Source organism: Elephantulus edwardii, unplaced genomic scaffold (assembly GCF_000299155.1).
Source record: "Elephantulus edwardii isolate Elephantulus edwardi_28Jun2011 unplaced genomic scaffold, EleEdw1.0 scaffold00038, whole genome shotgun sequence".
Taxonomy (NCBI): Eukaryota; Metazoa; Chordata; class Mammalia; order Macroscelidea; family Macroscelididae; genus Elephantulus; species Elephantulus edwardii.
Genome location: NW_006399788.1, coordinates 19,438,953 through 19,457,917, shown reverse-complemented (window position 1 = coordinate 19,457,917; position 18,965 = coordinate 19,438,953). Strand labels below are relative to the sequence as shown.

At 40.5% G+C, this 18,965-nt stretch overlaps 1 protein-coding gene across 1 annotated transcript in view; it reads left to right on the top strand.

Annotated features, from left to right (window-relative positions):
- The first annotated feature begins 4,279 nt into the window (after window positions 1-4,279).
- The window catches only part of RP1L1 (retinitis pigmentosa 1-like 1), a 49,171-nt gene continuing 34,485 nt past the window's right edge, over window positions 4,280-18,965 (top strand). Inside the window, exon 1 of the mRNA XM_006884935.1 lies at window positions 4,280-4,888. Within this exon, the coding sequence (XP_006884997.1) occupies window positions 4,280-4,888 (609 nt within the window). The remainder of the gene's footprint in view (window positions 4,889-18,965) is intronic.

The following is an 18,965-nucleotide window of genomic DNA, read 5'->3' as shown; positions in this document are numbered from 1 at the left end:
ATTGCCATTTTCACAACATTGAGTCTTCCTATCCATGAGCAAGGGATATTCTTCCACTTTTCAAGATCTCTTTTTGTTTCTTGTAGTAATGTTTCCATTCATTTGTTGATGGGCACTTAGGTTGTTTCCAACTCCTTGCTATTGTGAACAAAGCTGCAATAAACATGGGTGTGTTTCCTCTAGTCTTGATGCAACATTCCTCCTCATAAAGCCCAGCTTCCATCTTACACATGTATAATTCTTTAGGTCATATTTTTTTTATTTTATAAGATGAGTTGTTGTTATGTGCCATTGAGTCACCTGCAACTCATAGCAATCTTATATATAGCAGCTTACCCTGCCCTGAGCCAGTCTCACCGATGCTGACACACCTACCCCCATTGTTCCAGTGACTTATTGTATTAATACATATCATCCAGGGTCTTCCTGTCCTGCACTGTCCCCGCTCCCTTGCCAGGATCAGTCCCTTCTGGCCACATGTCCAAATTATATATCAAAAAATTTCAGTTCAGAAAATAATTATTTTCCAGAAAATTAATACTAACAGAATCTGTAACTCACTTAAGTATATGCTGATTCTGACTCCCTCTGTCCTCTCCTCTGGGTCCTCAAGCATCTACACAACAATCTTTCCTTTTCCTCCAGAGCAAGTTATCTGGTTTTGTCTTGAATGGATCCCTTCACCTTTTGGAGCTGCTGTAGGGGAGGTCTCTGGGAAACTCACTTTTCCCAGAGAGGAACCACAAGGAGCAGGAACCTTTCATGACAGAGGCGCTGATGTGGGAGCACAGTGATGCTTTCTTCTCCTCTCAGCCCTATAGTGAGCAACAAGGATGTGATCATGGTCACAAATGAAAATGAAAATCAATGAGAAGAAAGCTTAGTCCTCAAGGAAGGGCTCTTGAATAGCAGCTTACTCACACTGTAGGGGTGTTAGCAAGAGGTCTGAGGAGAGCAGCTTAAAGGGATTAATTGAGAGGGAGGAGATTGAAGAAGCTAATTATAAAGTTTGTGCCAGTGATGAGAGAGGATTACAGGACATTTTGTACACCAAGGTTTTGAAAACGAGAGGCTATTTATTTCTCTGACAACTAATGGAGATTGCGGGAGAAGCATGGGCAAACTCCTCCCGTGTGATTTGCTGCTTTTGAAAAGCCACTGAGGCTCAGCCATGAGTTGGTTCCAACTCGACAGCAGCAACAACAATGGCAACAGCGATAACTGGAGATTAAAGGTAAGAAAGGGAAATTTTGATACTGGCTATGCCTATATATATGTACCAACGGCTGTAACAGGGAAGACCTATTTTTATCCTTCATTATTAGATGCTGTTGAGTTGCCTTTTCACTCATGATGGCACCATCATGACTTGAATTGCCCCAAAGGGTTTTCTAGGCTGTAATCTTTCCAAGAGCAGATTTCTAGTTCTTTTTCTCATGGTGCTGAATGGATCTGAATCGACAACATTGAGTGCCTAACTGTTGTACCATAATAATAAAGACTCTGTTAAGGCTCTGAACCATGCGTCAGTGAAGAAAGTATTCTCACATGGTGGTAATTGCTCCTGTATAAGCTTTTAGGCACACCTAGGTTAGAAAGCTATGTGAAATGTAAAAAAAAAATATTAAAGGCATATATTTACTGTATCTTACTCTGTGCCAATAGGCAGTGTGATTTTATAATAGAATTTTGCCTTTCATGCTGTGGACTCACATTTGATTATGAGCCGGTGTATTTCCAGCCAGCTACTACCCTTCTGCCAGTGGATGCTTGTGTGGTGTCTTGCTGTTGAACAGGTTTCAGCAGAACTTCTAGAATATAAAAAGGGTCAATCAGAAACTAACATGGCAATGGTGCAGAACTGAAGGTTTCGTTCAGTTGTTTGTGTTATTTCATTTTGTTGGACACAACTATTTCCATGGAAACCAACAAGAATATTAAGTGAGGGACTGAGCACCAAGGGAAACACAAATACAAGTTGTCAAAGTCCCTTGTCCAAGTACTCTGGGTGTAGTAGGTCAGGAAGAGAAGTCATGGGAAATGGGCAACATCAGTTGAACTATACTGACAGTGGAGGCCATCCATCATAGGCTGGGAAAGGTTCCACAGAGAAGGAGAACCCAAGACAGTTTGGAGGATGGATGCGGCCAGCCACACAGCCAGCTCTCAGAGACAGATCAACCCGATGGAAGGAAGCTGAGAACTTGTGAAAAGCAGTAGGGGAGAAGGGGAAGGGCTGTGGAAGAGAACACAGTGGAGAGGATCTTGAGTAGTGAGATAAAGAGTTTGACTTTCTCTGCAGACAATAAGAAGCCACTGCAAGTTATGAAGTATGGAAATATCGCAGGGAAAGCAGGACTTTAGGGTAGCTAAGCTGGCATGTGCAAAGCAGACTGTAACCCAGTGACTAGTGACAGGACAAGCCCTGTAGGATGGTTTCAAGAATCCAGTGTGAGGTAGTAAAAGAGCATCAAGATTAGAGCAATGGGGACAGAAACAACGAGTTTAAAGGATGGTCTTGATCCTACCGACACAAGTCTCAGCCCCAAATCTTAGGCAGGCAAGGTAATTCCCAAGTTAATAACAATAAGTCATTTATGTTATGTGCTGTCCAGTCAGAACCTGCTCATAACTGACCTTACAGACAGTAAACTGCATCAGAGGAGATTGTCCATCTTTTCTTCTTTAGAGCAGCTGGTGGATTCAAACTGCCTACCTTTCAGTTGGCAGTTCAACTCTTTATCACTAAGCCTCCAGAGCTTCCAGCAGTGAGTGGTTTGACATCCTAAATAATAATAATAAGAAGAACAAGAACAACAACCACCACCAATAGGTTGCTGTAAAGGAAAGCTTTTCATTGTTCCAAAGTTTTAAGAGTCTATAAATCTAGATCAGGGATGTGCTCTAGGGAGAAGGTCCTCCTTAGTAAGTAGTCGCAAGACTGCTTACTTGGCTTGTAGGTGCATTTGCCTCTATTATCACGTGGTATCTGTCATCCCCATGTCTGTGTGTCCATGCACCACTTCATAAGACACCATGCAGAAAGGATGAAGTTTAGCTTCCATCCTACTCTGATATACCCCAACTGACACAACCAAAGAAAATTCTTTCCAGTCACTTTTACATGCACAGCATAATGATGACGTTTTTGAAAGAGAAAATATCAAATCCATCAGAGCTAGTGTATTCAAATTACAAGGTACTCTACAATTTGGGGTTTTGAAATGAACATTAAGGAGGGAATTTTTAAATATACTAAAGCAAATATCATGATATCATGATTTGGCATCAAACGGTACCATCCTCTTTGGGTTACAACCTGAGAGTTCAAAATGTTTCTGCTTCCCTATCCTTGAAGAGTTTGAGATAGATGGACTTCTGCTCTCACTTCTGACCTACAGCTAGAAACATTAGGCCAAGAGAAGCCAGCTAACACAGTCTCAACTTGAGAGTGAAACATACAAACTGGGCTCCTGATTCTTGGCCTGTTTTCGTCTTCCTTAGTCTTCCATATAGTCTTCTTACCTTTACATTACTCATTCACTCATTGTGTTAAATTATAACTGACGCAAAGCTGACTCTCCAGCAGGTTTTCAGAGGCTGCAAACTGTACAAGAGGAGATTGTCTATCTTTCTCCTGAGGAGCCTCTGGTATATTCAAGGTACCACAGAGGGTTAGCAGTGTAACTCCCTGTAGATTTGATCACCAGAACTTCTTTACCTCTAACTCAAAAAACCCTGATTTCCATCAAATCAGAACTCACAGGGGACCCTCCATTGGTCAAGGGCTTTAAATCACCTGAGAGGAGATTGTGCTTCTTCTGGGTAGCAGGTTGGGAGATTCAAACCACACGCCTTTGGGTTAGCACCACAACTCCTGACCCACTAGGCCACCAGAGCTCCCTTATGTCTACACAATTTTCCCTTTGCTTTACTCACTCTGATAGCATAGTGCACTGAGTGTTGGGCTGTGAACCAACAGGTCAGTGGTTTAAGTTCACTGACTGCTCTGCAGAGATGGATAGACAGTTTTCACCTGTTAAGATTTTCAGCCTCGGAAACACTATGAAGGGTCTGTCTAATGCTATTCCCCTGATCTTCCTTTTATTTTAGCCAAAAGTATTAACCTATCTCGGTGTAGCTGAGAAAGGAACAAATTTGAGTTGGGCAGGAAGTACCCCTATAAGGAAAAGAAGCAACAGGAAGTGTACAAACCCCAAGAGCTGCTTTCTGATTTTCATCTCCCTTTGCTGATTACAGCCGCCTGGTCCTCCGAGCCATGACCAGAGCCCTGAGAGATGCCCAGGCCCCGAGCTACCGTGAGTGCCTCCTCCCCTCTGCCGCTCGGACCTCTTCCATCATCCAAGTCACACCAGCCAAGAAGATAACCTTCTTCAAACGAGGGGACCCCCAGTTTTCAGGGGTACGGCTGGCAGTTCACCAGCGCGCCTTCAAGAGCTTCAGTGCCCTGATGGACGAACTTTCTCAACGCGTGCCTCTCTCCTTCGGGGTGCGCTCTGTCACCACGCCCCGGGGGCTTCACTGCCTCAGCACCCTAGAACAGCTGGAAGATGGAGGCTGCTACCTCTGTTCGGACAAGAAGCCCCCTCACACCCCCAACGGGCCTGGCAGGCAACATGGGAAAGGCCCCACGACTCAGCCATCGGGGGATTTTGAAGGCCAGTATGAGGAGCCAGGAACACCCTCTTCCCTGAAGGGCCCCAAAGCCTCAAGGAGGATAATGCTGGTTAAGAACACAAACCCCAGATGCCAGCGGACAGTGCTGCTCAGTCACAGAAACACTCGGAGCCTTCCTGCCTTTCTCAGCAAAGCCTCCGATCTTCTGCACTTTCCTGTGAAGCAGGTGTTCACCCTCAGCGGGAAAAAGGTAGGCTTTTGGAGGCAGGGTGTGTCCCCGCTACTAACTAAAGGTGGAACGTGGTCTCACAGACTTTGGGCGTATTGTCAGAAGGGTCCAGACTTTGGGAAAAACCATCATTCTGGGAAAGGAGGACTCTAAACAATGTGGATTGGCGTAGCGTAACCATCGTCAGGTGCTGTGGAGGCAAACACTTAGAGACACAGGCTAGCGTGTATCAGAGATCAGGGGGACAGCACAGGAAAGGGCTAGTTTTAGACCTGTTCACAAGATTGCTAGGAGTCATAGTCAACTCAATGCTGTTGTCCACTTAGTAACAATAACAACTAGAGATAACTAAGTAAAAACACCCAGGTTATTCATCGATCAAACAATTAATTGCTATTTATAATTTGAGCAACCATTCCATCAGCACTGCAAACTGCCAGGCATCGTGCTTTATACCCGTCTTGTTATTCTCTTTTTTTCCTCCTTTTTTAAAATTTATTGATATTTTAATGAAAGTTTATAGAGAAATTGGATTTGCATTCATTCATTGTTGCACATTTTCCTCCCTGCCCCCAGTTTACTTTTTTCTTTGAAAAAAAATTCTTTGATTTTTATACAGAACACACCCCCACCCCCACCTTACTCTGCATCTCTTATTCTGGACTCTTGTCATGCCAATAATACCTATTCATATGTTTCTTTTATATGGTTCTCTCCCTCATCTGTTTCAGTGCTGTGTACATTCTTTATCCCCTCCTTTCTTAGTTTCCCCCAACCCCCGTGTCAAACCTGTTTTATAATAGTGGCATTATGTAGTATTTATCTTTTTTTGTGACTGAGATATTTCACTCAGCATAATGTTCTCCGTGGTCACCCAGTGTGTATTGTATTTCATGAGTACTTTGTTTCTCATTGCTGCATAATATTCCATTGTGTGAATATACCACAGCTTCTCTATCCATTCATTTGTTGATGGGCACTTGGGTTGTTTCCAGCTCTTTGCTATTGTGAACAAAGCAGCAATAAACATGGGCGTGCATATATCTGTCTGGGTGGGAGTTCTGGTTTCTTTAGTGTATTTTCCCAATAGTGGAATTGCTGGGTCAAATGGTATTTCTATTTGCAGCTTTTTGAGAAAGTGCTATATTGCCTTTCATAGCAGTTGTACCATTTTACACTCCTACCAACAGTGAATAAGGGTTCCAGTTTCTCCACAACCTCACCAGCATTTGTTGTTTGCTGCTTTGTTGAATTTTGCTATTCTTACTGAGGTGAGATATCTCATGGTTGTTTTGTCATGCTATTGTCTTATCTAGCCCTTTTAACCTATTTCAATGATAATTCAGTCTGAGAAACAGACACTACTCAACATGCCTGAAGCAGAAAGTAGTTTAATACAGGTCATTAGAAACTTCCAGATGTTTGGAAAGCTGGAGAATTGGACTCTAGGAGAACTGTGGGAGATGCTCACTGAATCCTGCAGTTAGCTGCTGCCTCAGCTTAATGCTGCTGTAATTCCTGAGTTCAAGAACATTTCTATAGAGTATCAAAGATTCTAAAATTGAGACTGAGACACAGTCACAGCTTCCTCTTGAGGCCCAGGAACTCTGGACCACGAGTCTAGTTTGTTTAGCCTTAGGCTGAGTCTTCTAGAAGGAAGGAAGGAAGGAAGGAAGGAAGGAAGGAAGGAAGGAAGGAAGGAAGGAAGGAAGGAAGGAAGGAAGGAAGGAAAGAAGGAAGGAAGATCTCAGAACTGCTAAAGTTGATATTAAATAGAAATCTGAGTAATGTATGTATGTGTATATGACATATCTACCATCAAGTCAGAACTAATACATAGCTGACCCTCCAATAGGTTTTCAAAGGCAGTTAATCACATAGGAGATTACCCATCTTTCTACAAAATAGCTGGTGGATTCAAATCACGTGTCTTTGGGATTGCAGAGCAGCTGTATTAAACAAATTTTTGCACATATCAAAACAACAAAGAAAATGAAGCAATCTACCACTGGACCTTAAAATTTCCTTCCACTCCCCCCATTCCATGCTCTCTTTGTCTTCAGCCAGCATCCCAGCCAGTTGTAGTTATGTACCTGGTAGGAGTTTGACAATGATTCTCCTGATATTGTGTTACTATGGTTTTATAGTAGCTTTTACACACTATAAATGACAGCACCAGGGGATGTCTCAAAAGCTTCTCTAGGCAATAAATAGGGAGTTCTGGTGGCCTAATAGTAAGAAACTGTACTGTAGTGCCAAAGGTACCTGGTTTGAATCCACCAGCTATTCCATGGGAGATGGATGGCCAGCCTCCTCCTGTGCTATTAACTGCCTTTGAAAACCCATCGGAAGGTCAACTATTAGTTGTTTCTGACTCAATGATACACAACAACAGGCAATAAATATCTCCTTCCTTGTCTTCATTGTGTAACAGCAACTTTATTTTTCCTTGATAATCAGAATCAACTTCTCACACACCACAGAAATTTTCTCTTTTACTTATTGGTTTAATGTCATAAAGAGCTCCATATTGTCAGATTGTCTAAATTTCAGGTGCATTGAGCCACTATTATATCTCCTAGACTTGAGAACTCTTCTCTGAGTTCTGAGAAATCAAAGCTAGCAAAGTCCAAAGTTGATTGGATGAAAAGCAAACATTTTACAACTAGATCATTACGTGTAATAATTAAAGGTAACATTCTCTTTCTTGCCCCTTACTTCCCAAAGTATCTATTGCCTTAGAGGTTGCACTATGAATCTGAAGGCACTTGGTTCGAATCTACTAGCTGCTCTGTGAGAGAAAAATGGACAACCTCCTCCCCTGTGATTTACCGTCTCTGAAAACCCCCTGGAGGGTCAGCTATGACTCGATAGTACATAATCACAGCATTGAAGAGCAACGCTATGTATAGATTCTGTAAGACAACACTTCAACATCATAAACTGATGACTTCCAGTTGCATATACAACTGAGTCTTTCATAGAATATTTTGTTGTTCTTTAAGTATGACTGATTTGGGGTGATGAGATACATGGTTAGTCACTTCTTTTGCTATTAAAAAAAACCCCGATTATTTAGACAGCAACAATCTTCAAAAGTTCTGGCTATGATAAATAAGACATTTGATAAATTAATTGATGGTGATACTGGCAGAAGGATAATGGGCAACCTTTGGAAATCTATATTAAAAATAAATGGCTATTTCAGTGAGTACAAGTGTCCATGCTCCTACCATGATGAAGAGGTACGATGTAATCAGATACCAATTGATGGCTAGCTAATTCCTCCCAGGTATGTTGCAAAGCAAAATTTTATCACTGTCTGGTATCTGCTGTTGGCAGCTTGGCCTTAAGCAGCAGTAGCCAGATCAGTATTAATGCGGTGGAGTTTATGTTGTTCATTGATGTTACTTTTCTACTTTGTTCATCAGCTAATTGAACATGCCCTAGGTGATTGGATAAGAGGATGATAAGAGCATTCATTGGGCAATTTGTTTGACTACATTATTTTTGAGTCTGCATTCTTTGGAGAGCCTTGATATTCACAAATATTCTCACACACTGGACCTATTCTGAGAGATTAATTCACTATTCTTTTTGTCATCAATTCTTCTTTCTTGTTCCTCCTAAGTACCTGATAATGAAATTGATTCATAAAATATTGCCCACAAATTTGTCCATATCCCTTTCTCTTTACTCCAACAAAAAAGGTCAAATAACTGACTTCTAGATTTCCTCCAAAGAGTTCTTTGAGTTGGTCTGTAATATTGTATCATATGATTTTTTTTGTTAGTTTTAATATATCCTGTGAAATTCTCGATTCTGGAATCCAGTATTTTTTTTCTTCAATTAACTGATCATGGGCAGTTTCAATTGAGTCGTAAGTGTGTGCTGAGCAGAGGTGACAATGCAACAAGACACGTAAACACGACGTGTAAGCCACTCGCGCATACAACTTGTACCTTCAAGACCTGCTTGTAGATCACTAGTACAAGTCATCTCCACTCAAGGACTGAGCATTGTTTCACCATGACTACTTCACCATGCCTTGATGGACCATAAAGCCATAGGTTAGTTGTACTTCAGTGAGATGTTAGCCTAAAGTTGGTTTCGTTAAGCCATTACCTTAGTACCCTCTGATCTCCATCTATTTTATCAGCAGACACATGGTCTTACAAATTATCAACAACTTTGATGCTAGGATAAAAGAGTGCTTCCCACACTGGACACCAAGACTTGAGGGAGAATAGAGCAAGACCATGTTGAGAGTGAGACCTGAGTAGCAAGATCCTGGTGATGATGGTGGACAGACTGTGGTATTACTGTGGATAAACTATGGCACGGTTTAACCAGAGAAGCCCTGAGATAAAGGCCACAGTTAAAGGTTTTGCTGTTCTTGCCAGATGCGTGAAGGAGAAGCTGACTTGTAACTGCTCTGGGGCAAACTTTACTGGGTGATGGAGAAAACCAGACGCTTTTTGAAATTGTGTTTCTGAACTGAAACCTGAGCCTGGCCTAATTGAGGAATTGTACCTTGGGACTGCTAGACTAAAACTTGGATTTGCATTGGGTGACAGTCTTTGCCTCCCTCACTCCCCAACTTATTTTCCTAATAAACCCCATTCACAGTACAATTGTGAATAAAGTCTGTGACTCAACAATGAATAAATTAACCTCTTGCTGTTGGTATGGCTCTAGAGGCACCATGGGACTGGACTACGTGTTCTTGATCTACTTTCTACTGTGAGGTGGTGAGGGCTGTGCTCTTCTCACTCCCTCTGGCTCTTTCAGAGAGATGCTCATGGCCCTGTGCCTCCATGTCCCGTTTTCTGGTTTTTGCAACCAGATTTTTACAATGAAGAGCTCCTGTTACAAAATAAAACGAGGAGAAAGGTCCCAGGGAAGTTTTTTGGGTGACCTTCAAGTGTTACCATGTCTGGTGGGTAACAATTCATACACGATACAGTCATACAATGAAGAGTACAAGCCATGAGATAAATTATTCTTTTATGGATATCAGAGACTCTCCTAGGTCTTCTGGACATCCTTGAACTGTTTATTTAAACTTTAAGTTGCCATTTTATTTAAGTTCTCTAGAAAAGGCATAAACATCCAACTTAAACCACAGCCTGCATTTTTTAAATTCTTATTGTAACATGTATTTCAGTAGTAAATTATTAATCCAGTTATGCATGCAGTCAATAAGCATCACATTCTACCATCAAAAGTGATCGTTTAAGAATTTATTCTGTCATGGTATGTCATGGAATACAAACGGAACAGTACCTACTGTTACAAGATTATAGCTGCCTTCAAAATTATCTAGATGAGATTCTATCCTCATCGTTAAAGGTTAATTGTTAAACCACCTCTGATACCATAGACTGTATCAAGACAGGTTCAGGAAACAGAAGCTTCTTTTTGTAACTTAAGCATGATAGAATTATATGCAGAGAGTTTGACCCTTAAGGATGCGTTAAAATACAGGAGAAATGTAGACTGGGTCCCTGAAAATATATTATAGAATTGAGTTATCCAAGTAGACACATTGGACACAAGGAAATGGCATATGGCATGATCATTACTCAAATTGCTGAATTCAGTATCACTCCATCATTGTTGTTAATGTATGTACCATTGAATTGGAAATGGTTCATAGCTGACCCTCTAGTGGGTTTTAAGAAGCAGTAATTGCACAGGACATCCCATGGGTGGCAAAAACCCAAACAGATGTCTTGGAGAGGGAGCAGAGTGCTTTTTGGAGACAAGAACAATGAGGCTTCACCTCACATACTTTGGCGATGTTGCTAGGAGGGACTATTCTTTGTAGAAGGACAAGAAATGTTGGGAAGGGTGGAGGGTTGGAAAAGGAGAGGAAGACCCTCAAGCAGGTGGATTGACAAGGTGACTGCTACAATGGGCTCTTGTGTGTCAGGAAGTGTGAAGATGGTGCAGGACAGACAGAGTTCAGCTCTGTTAATAGGGCCACTATGAGTCATACTCACCTCCATGGAACCTAACAACAACAATCAAATAGGAAGATTGCCCTTCCTTATCCCACAGAGCTGCTGGCAGAAATTAACCACGTGTCTTTGGGATTGCAGTGCCAGAGCTTCCAGACCATTGTTATAATCCAAAATAAGGCAGTTTATCCCATCAAAACTATCTTTTGACATGCAAGAAGTTGGTGATTAGGTACTGGTACATTGAGTGTGACAGCTACAGATGCCTCTTTTTTATGATAGTAATCAAAAGTAAATGCATTGTGGAGAGATTCCTGAAGCAGATCTTCCTAATGAAATTAGTCTTTTGATTTTCTGAGTGCTGATGCCAAGACTGTTGATTGTGTAACTGAACATAATTATTTAGAAGTTGTCATGCATTAATTCTTCTGAATACAAGGTACCAATTATGCCATAAAAATCACAAACACATAAAATATTGATGAGGATTATTCAACAACCATTAGAGCTTCTGTTTCACCATAATTTTCCAGATCTTGTACAAATGGATCTAATTGGTGAAACTTCCTTCACATTTGAAACCATAGCTGCAGGAGAATATAGGAAATGTGTTTCTAGTTTTCCACGTTCAGCAGCACTGGAAAACACATCAGAAAGAGTGTGGAAAAAAATATTGTGCATCATACACCGTGAGAAATTTGAGGCTACAATATTAAACAATCTACCTGTAGTTGTTTGGCTGATCAGTTAAAAGTTAGCATCGTTGTTATGTGCCGTTGAATTGGCTATGATTCTTAGCAACCTTATGCACAATAGTTCTGAACCCTACACTATCCTGAGCCAATCACTGTCTCTGACACACCTAAGCCGATTGTTATCCCAGTTATTGTATAAATCCATCTCATCCAGTTACTTCCTTTCCTGTATTATTGCTCCAGACTCCCAAAAATTATGTCCTTCTCCAAGGACTTGTCCTTCCTGGCAACATGCCAAAATTTTATGAGACAGAGTCTCAAAATGCTTGCCTTCAAGGAGCACCTTGGTTTCACCTTCTCCAGAACAGACCTGTTTGTCCTTTTGGCAGTCCGTGGTATGGTTAAGACCATTCTCTTGCTTCACAGCTCTAAGGCATTGATTTTTTTTCTATCATCCTTGGTCATTTTCTGTCTGATGCATAGCAAGTCATTTGGAAGGCCATGTCCTGAATCAGGCACATCTTAGTCTTTAGACTGGTATCGCTGCTCTTCAGCACTGTGGAGATATTCCTGAAAGCAGATTTTCCTAATGCAACTAGTCTTTTGATTTTCTGAGTGCTGATGCCGAGACTGTTGATTGTGTAACTGAACAATAATTATTTAGAAGTTGTCATGCATTAATTCTTCTGAATACAAGGTACCAATTATGCCATTAAAATCACGAGCAAGTAAAATAGTGATGAGGATTATGCAGAAGTCATTAAAGCAGTACATCCATAGGGAATTGTCAGAAATTCAAGCTGGATTCTGAAAAGCTAGAGAAAGAGAAAAAAGTCATTACTAATATCAAGTAGATCTTGGCTTAAAATATTGTATGCTAGACAGATAGTTACTTGTATTTTATTGACTATGTAACATCAATATTTGGTGTATCAATATTCTGTGGACCAATATTATGAAGATTATAAACATGGAAAACAGAATAGGAATTCCAGAATGTGTCATCATGCCCATGTGGAACAAGTATATAGATCAAAATGCAGTCATTGGAATAGAATAAGGGCATACTCAATGTGCTTAAAATTTAGGAAAGGTGTGTGTCAGAGTTTTATCCTTTCACCATAGCTATTCTGTGTGCTGATCAAATAATCTGAGAAGAGGCCTACATGAAGAAGCATGAGATCAAGACTGGAGAAAGACTCATTCACGACCCAACACTGATAATACACAGAAGCCACAACCTTGCTACCTACATACAAAGACTTTTTCTTGGAGCACTTATTAATGAAACTCAGACTCTAGCTCTTAGATTCTAGGGATTATACCTGATCATAAAACAAAAATTCTCACAACTGGACAAATAAATAATACCATAAGTGGAGGCAAGATTGAAGTTGTCAAGAATTTCATTTTATTTGGATCCATAATCAACACCCATAGAAGCAGCAATCAAGAAATCAGGTAATGTACTGGACAAATTCATTGCCTGTTGTTGTTGTTATGTGCTGTCATGTCAACTGCCTAGGAACACTTTAAGGTGCTAAAGTACAAAGATGCCAGTTTAAAAATTAGTTGATGGATTGAATGAAGCTCAACATCAAGAAAACAAAGATTCTGACCACTGGGCCAATTGACAGTATCAGTATGGATGGTGAAAAGATTGAGATAGTTAACAGTTTTAGTTTACTTGGCTCCACAGTCAACACTTTTGCTAACAGCAGCCAGGAAATTAAGAGACGAATTGCATTGGGAAACTCAGCTGTTAGGGACCTCTCAAGAGTACTAAAGGCTGGAGACTAAGGTGCGCCTGATGCAGGCTATAGTCTTCGCAATTACATGCTATGCATTGGAGAGCTGAACAATGACTATGGATGATAGAAAGAGAATTGATGCCTTTGAGCTGTGGTTCTAGAGAGTGTTGAATATACCATGAACTGAAAGGAGAACAAACAGGTTTGTTCTGGAGAGGGTGAAGCCAGAGTGCTCCTTGGAGTCAAGGATTCTGAAGCTTCATCTGACATACTTTGGGCGTGTTGCAAGGAGGGACTGGTCCTTGGAGAGGGACATCATGTTTGGGAGAGTGGAGGGGCGGCGCAGGAGAGGAAGACCCTTGATGAGATGGGTCGATTCTGTGAATGGAGTGGTGGGAGTTAGTGGGTCAGAGATGGCAAGGTTGACATAGGATAGAGCAGCATTTAGAGCAAGCGACTCAATGGCACATAACAGCAACAAAAAAAAAAAACAGCATTCAAGGCATAATATTTTTTGTTGCTTCATATGTACAGGAAAGCTGAACAATAGATAAGGAAAAATAGATACCACTGAATTGTGTTAATGAAAAATATTGACTATACCATGGACTACAAACTTGATTTTGGAAGAAGTGCAGCCAGGGTGCTCCTTAGAAGCAAAACCAGTGAGAATATGTCTTATATACATTACACATGTTATCAGGAGGGTCCAGTTACGTTTGGCAGGAAATCATGTTTGGGAAAGTGAAGCTCATTGAAAGAGAAGATGATACTCAATGAGAGGGATTAACAAAGTGACTGTAACATCCGGCTTAAGCTGGCAGAGGTTGTGGGGACGGCAGTGTTGGTCAGGATTTGGTTGTGTTGTAGGAGGGTCACTGTGAGTTGGAGCTGACTCAACAGCATCTAACAACAGCAGCATGTTTAGAATATACTGACAAATAGGTTCATGGCTTTGATTAGGCTACAAGGTGTGGTGAGAGGGGCAGTAGGTATGGTTAATTACAGAGAGCAATGTTAGAGTTCTCAGCTCCTTTTTCTCATAGACTAGACATAGTAGGACTACTAGAAGTTCTGTAAATTTAACAACGTCATTGTTTTCCAGAAAGGATCATATCATGATTGTATGTTTTCAGGTCCTTTACTTAGATGTTGCTTTTGTCGGGTGCTGTCCAGTTGAATCCACCTCATAGTGAGTCCATGAGAACAAAACACTGCCCACTCCTACCTACTCTACCTCATAATTGTTGCTGTACATGAGTCCTTTGCTGTAGCCTCTGTGCCAGCCCATCTCATTAAGGATATCTCTCTTTGACTGGCGTCTCCTGATATGTGAGATGAAATCTTGCCATTTAGTATCCTGGCTTTTCTATGACAGTTTATTCTTTTGGCAGTGCATGCTATCTGTAATTTTCTTTGCCAACACTACAATTTAAAGACATCTGTTTTTCTTGGTGATTCTTGACTCAATGTGCCACTTTTACTTGTATATTAAACAAGTGACTTATGTAAGGCTCAGCTTAGGCCTCAAAGTGACATCTTCAGACTTTAGCATTTAAAAATGATCCTTGGCAACAGATTTGATTTCTTAAATGCTGCTTCCATGGGTGTTGATTGTGGATCCAAGTAAAATGAAATCCTTGATAACTTCAATCTGTCCTCTACTTATCATGGTGATATTTATTGGTCCAGATGTGAGAATTTTTGTTTACTATATATTCAAGTGTCCCGGATTCTGAGACTTCGTCTGACATACTTTGGTCATGTTGTAAGGAGAGACCAGTCCTTGGAGAAGGACATCATGTTTGGGAGGGTGGAGGGCAGGCGCAGGAAGGGAAGGCCCTCTGGGAGGTGGATTGATTCGGTGACTGGGGTAATCAGGATGAGTGTGTCGGAGACAATGAGATTGGCATAGGGAAGAGCAGAGTTTACAGTTCTTGTACATAGGGTCGCTATGAGTCACAAGCGACTCGACGGCACATAACAAAAACAACAACAACAATATGTTCAGGTGTAATAAATAATGAAGGCTACAGTCTTTGAGCTTCATCAATAAGTGCTTTAAATTTTCTTCACTTCCAGCAAGCAGAGTTGTGTAATCTGCATATTAAAAGCTGTTAATGACACTTCCTCTAATTCTAATATTGGGTTATTCTTAATATAATCAAGCTTCTCATGTTATTTTCTCAGATTGACTAGATATGATAAGATACAACCCTAACACACTTATTCTGATTTTAAACCAGGCAGTATCCCATTACTTTGTCCGAACAATTCCACATGAGCACAATTAAGTATCCTTAAATTCTCAATATGTTTCAATGTTATCCATAATTTGCTACTTCTGTACCTTTAAAAGCCTTTACAAAGCCATAAAACATAGGTAAATATTTTCCTGGTGTTGTCTGTTTTCAGCAAAGATCCATCTGGATATTAGCAATGGTATTCCTCATTTCACATCCTCTTCTGAATCTAGCATGACTTTCTTATAGACCCCTGTGGATATAGCACTCAAAGAATTTTTGCATAATCTTCAGCAACAATTTACTTGCATATAATAATAATATTGTACTATAATTTCCATATTCTGTTGGATTCTTTGTCATAAGTACAAATACCTTCAGTTGGTTAGCCCTCTTCCAAATTTCCTAGCACAGGTGAATGGACACATGTAGTTTTGCATCTGTTTGTTGAAATATCTCAATTGGTATTCAGTCAAGTTCTTGATCCTTGTTTTCTGTCAATGCTTACAGAGTTGTTGTTGTTGTTGTTGTTGTTAGGCACCTTTGAGTCCCGTACGACCCATAGCAATCCCATGAACAACAGATCTGGACCCTGTCCTATCCTGTGTCATTTTCACATTTCCTGATACATTTAGAGTCCACTGAGGTAGTCACTGTGTCAATCCACCTGGTTGAGAGTCTTCCTCTCTTTAGCCAACCCTCTACTCTTCCAAGCATCATGTCCCTTTCCAATGAACAACCCCTCCTAGCAGCATGCCCAAACTATGCAAGGTGAAGCCTCATCATCCCAAGATAACCTGTTTGTTCTCTTAGCCACTCATAGGATTTTCAGTGTTCTTTTCCAACACTACAGCTCAAAGACATCAATTCTTATTCTGGAATCTTTGTTCATTGTCCAGCAATCAGATGTGTAGCAAGTGATTGGAGAGACCATGACCTAAATCAGATGCACCTTAGTCCTCAAACTGACATCATTACTCCTCAATAATTTTCAGAGGCCCCTAACTACAGACTTTCCCAATGCAATATGTCTCCTAATTTCCTGACTGCTGATACCCTGGCTATTAATTGTGGGTCCAAGTAAGATGAAGTTGTTGATAGTTTCAGTTTCTTCTCCATCCATCATAATGTTGTCTATTGGTACAGTGGTAAGAATAGTTTTTCTTCCTTGACATTGAGATGCAATCCATATTGAAGTCTACATTCCTTGATCTTCTGCAACAAGTGCTTCAAGTCCTGCTCACTTTTTGAAAGCCATCAGCGTTAATTTTTTTTTAAGATTGTAATGAAAGTTTATAGAGAACTTGGATTTACATTCATTCATTGTTGCACATTTTCTTCCCTGTCCACACCCCTCCCAGTTCTCTTTTCTCTTTGAAAAAGATTTCTCTCATTGTTGTACAATCCTAACCCCTCCAACCCCAGTCCACTTTACTATGCACATCTTATTCTGGACTGTTGTCATGCAAACAATAACCAATCATATATTTTGTTTAAGAAGTTATATTCTTTATTTGTTTCAATGCAATGGACATCATTTATTCTCTGTTTTCTCAGTTTCCCCTCAACCCTTTTGTCAGTCATGTTTTTTAAGTGGCATTATGCAGTATTTGTCCTTTGTGACTGAGATACTCCACTCAGCATAATGTCCTCCAGAGTCACACATTTTGAACAATATTGCATGAGTTCCTTGTTTTTCAATGCAGCATAGTATTCCATTGTATGAATATACCACAGCTTCTCTATTTGTTCATTTGTTGATGGGCATTTGGGTTATTCTATCTCTTTGCTATTGTGAACAGTTCAGCAATAAACATAAGTGTGCATATATCTGTTTGAGTGGCAGTTCTGGTTTCTTTAGGGTATTTTCCCAGTAGTGGAATTCCTGGGTCAAATGGTATTTCTATTTCCAACTTTTTGAGAAAGTGCTATACTGTTTCCCATAATGGTTGCACCATTTTACACTCCCACTAACAGTGAACAAAGGTTCCAGTTCCTCCACAACTTTGGCAGCAGTTGTTGTATTTTGCTATTCTTACTGGGGTGAGAAGATATCTCATAGTTGTTTTGATTTTCATTTCTCTTGTTGTTGATTGTCTTGAAGTCGAGTATGACTTACAGCAACCCTATGAACAAAAGGCCTGAAGTCCCCCTACAACTGACATTTACCAAAGTTCATAGGGTTTCTGGTGGCATGTTATTTAGGAAGTGGATGCCTTAGAGCTAGGGCTTTTGAACATTTCCTCATGTGTTTTCGTTATCTGAACGTCTTCTTTAGTGGAGTGTCTGTTCATATCCTGTGGCCATTTTGCAGTTGACTTGTTTACCTTTATTTTGTGTGGTGCTGGAGAATTCTATAAATTCCATTTATAAGTCCCTTACCAGACATGTCATTACCAAATATTTTTTTCCCATCTGTGACTTTCCTTTTTACCCTGTTGGAGAAGCTTTTTGATGTGCGTAGGGATTTGATCCTTAGAAGACCCCATTCATCTATTTTATCTTGTTTTCTTGGCAGTCAAGAAATGAAAAGTCAAATTGCATTGGGAAAATCTGCTGTCATGGACCTCTCAAGGGTGTTGAAAAGCAACAGTGTCAGTCTAAATATGAAGGTGTGCCTGATCCAGGCCATGGTCTTCTCAATTACTTTTTATGTTTCAGAGAGTTGGACAATGACTAAGGATGACAGAAGAAGAATAGATGCCTTCTATTTGTGGTGCTGGAGAAGAGTCTTAAACATACCATGGACTGCCAAGAAAACAACTCAGTCTGTTTTGGAGAGGGTGAAACCAAGTTTGTCTTTGGAGGCTAGGATTTTGAAGCTCCTGCTCACTTTGGGCATGTGGCCAGGAGAGCTTGGTCCTTGGAGAAGGATATCAGGCTTGGAAGTGTGGATCCCAATGAGATGGATTGATATAGGAACTGGGGCAATGGAGGTTGGTATGTCAGAGTTAGTGAGACTGGCTCAGGACAGGGAAGGGTTCAGAGCTGTTGTACATAGGGTTGCTATACATTGCAAGCAACTCAATGGCATATAAAAACAATAACATTCTATGACAGGTTTGGAAGCAGGTGTGGCATACTTCCTGTATAGCAATGCCTCCGGAAGCTCTAAGAACTTTGATAAATGTCAATAGTTGTAGAGGGGATTCAGGCTTTTGTTCATAGGGTCACTATGAGTCCTGCTTGACTCAAAGGCAATCAATAACAACAACAACCCACTCATATTCAAGCAAGGTGTTGTTCAATTTCCAAATGTATGAGTTTTTTTCTCTCCATTATCCTCTGTTTATTAATTTCTAACTTTGTAGCATTGTGATCTGAGAGGATGCTTTATATTATTTCTATGTTTTTTAATTTACTGATGCTTCCCTTGTATTCTAAATGTGATTTGTCCTGGAGAACGTTCCATGCACATTGGAGAAGAAGGTATACTGTGATTTTCT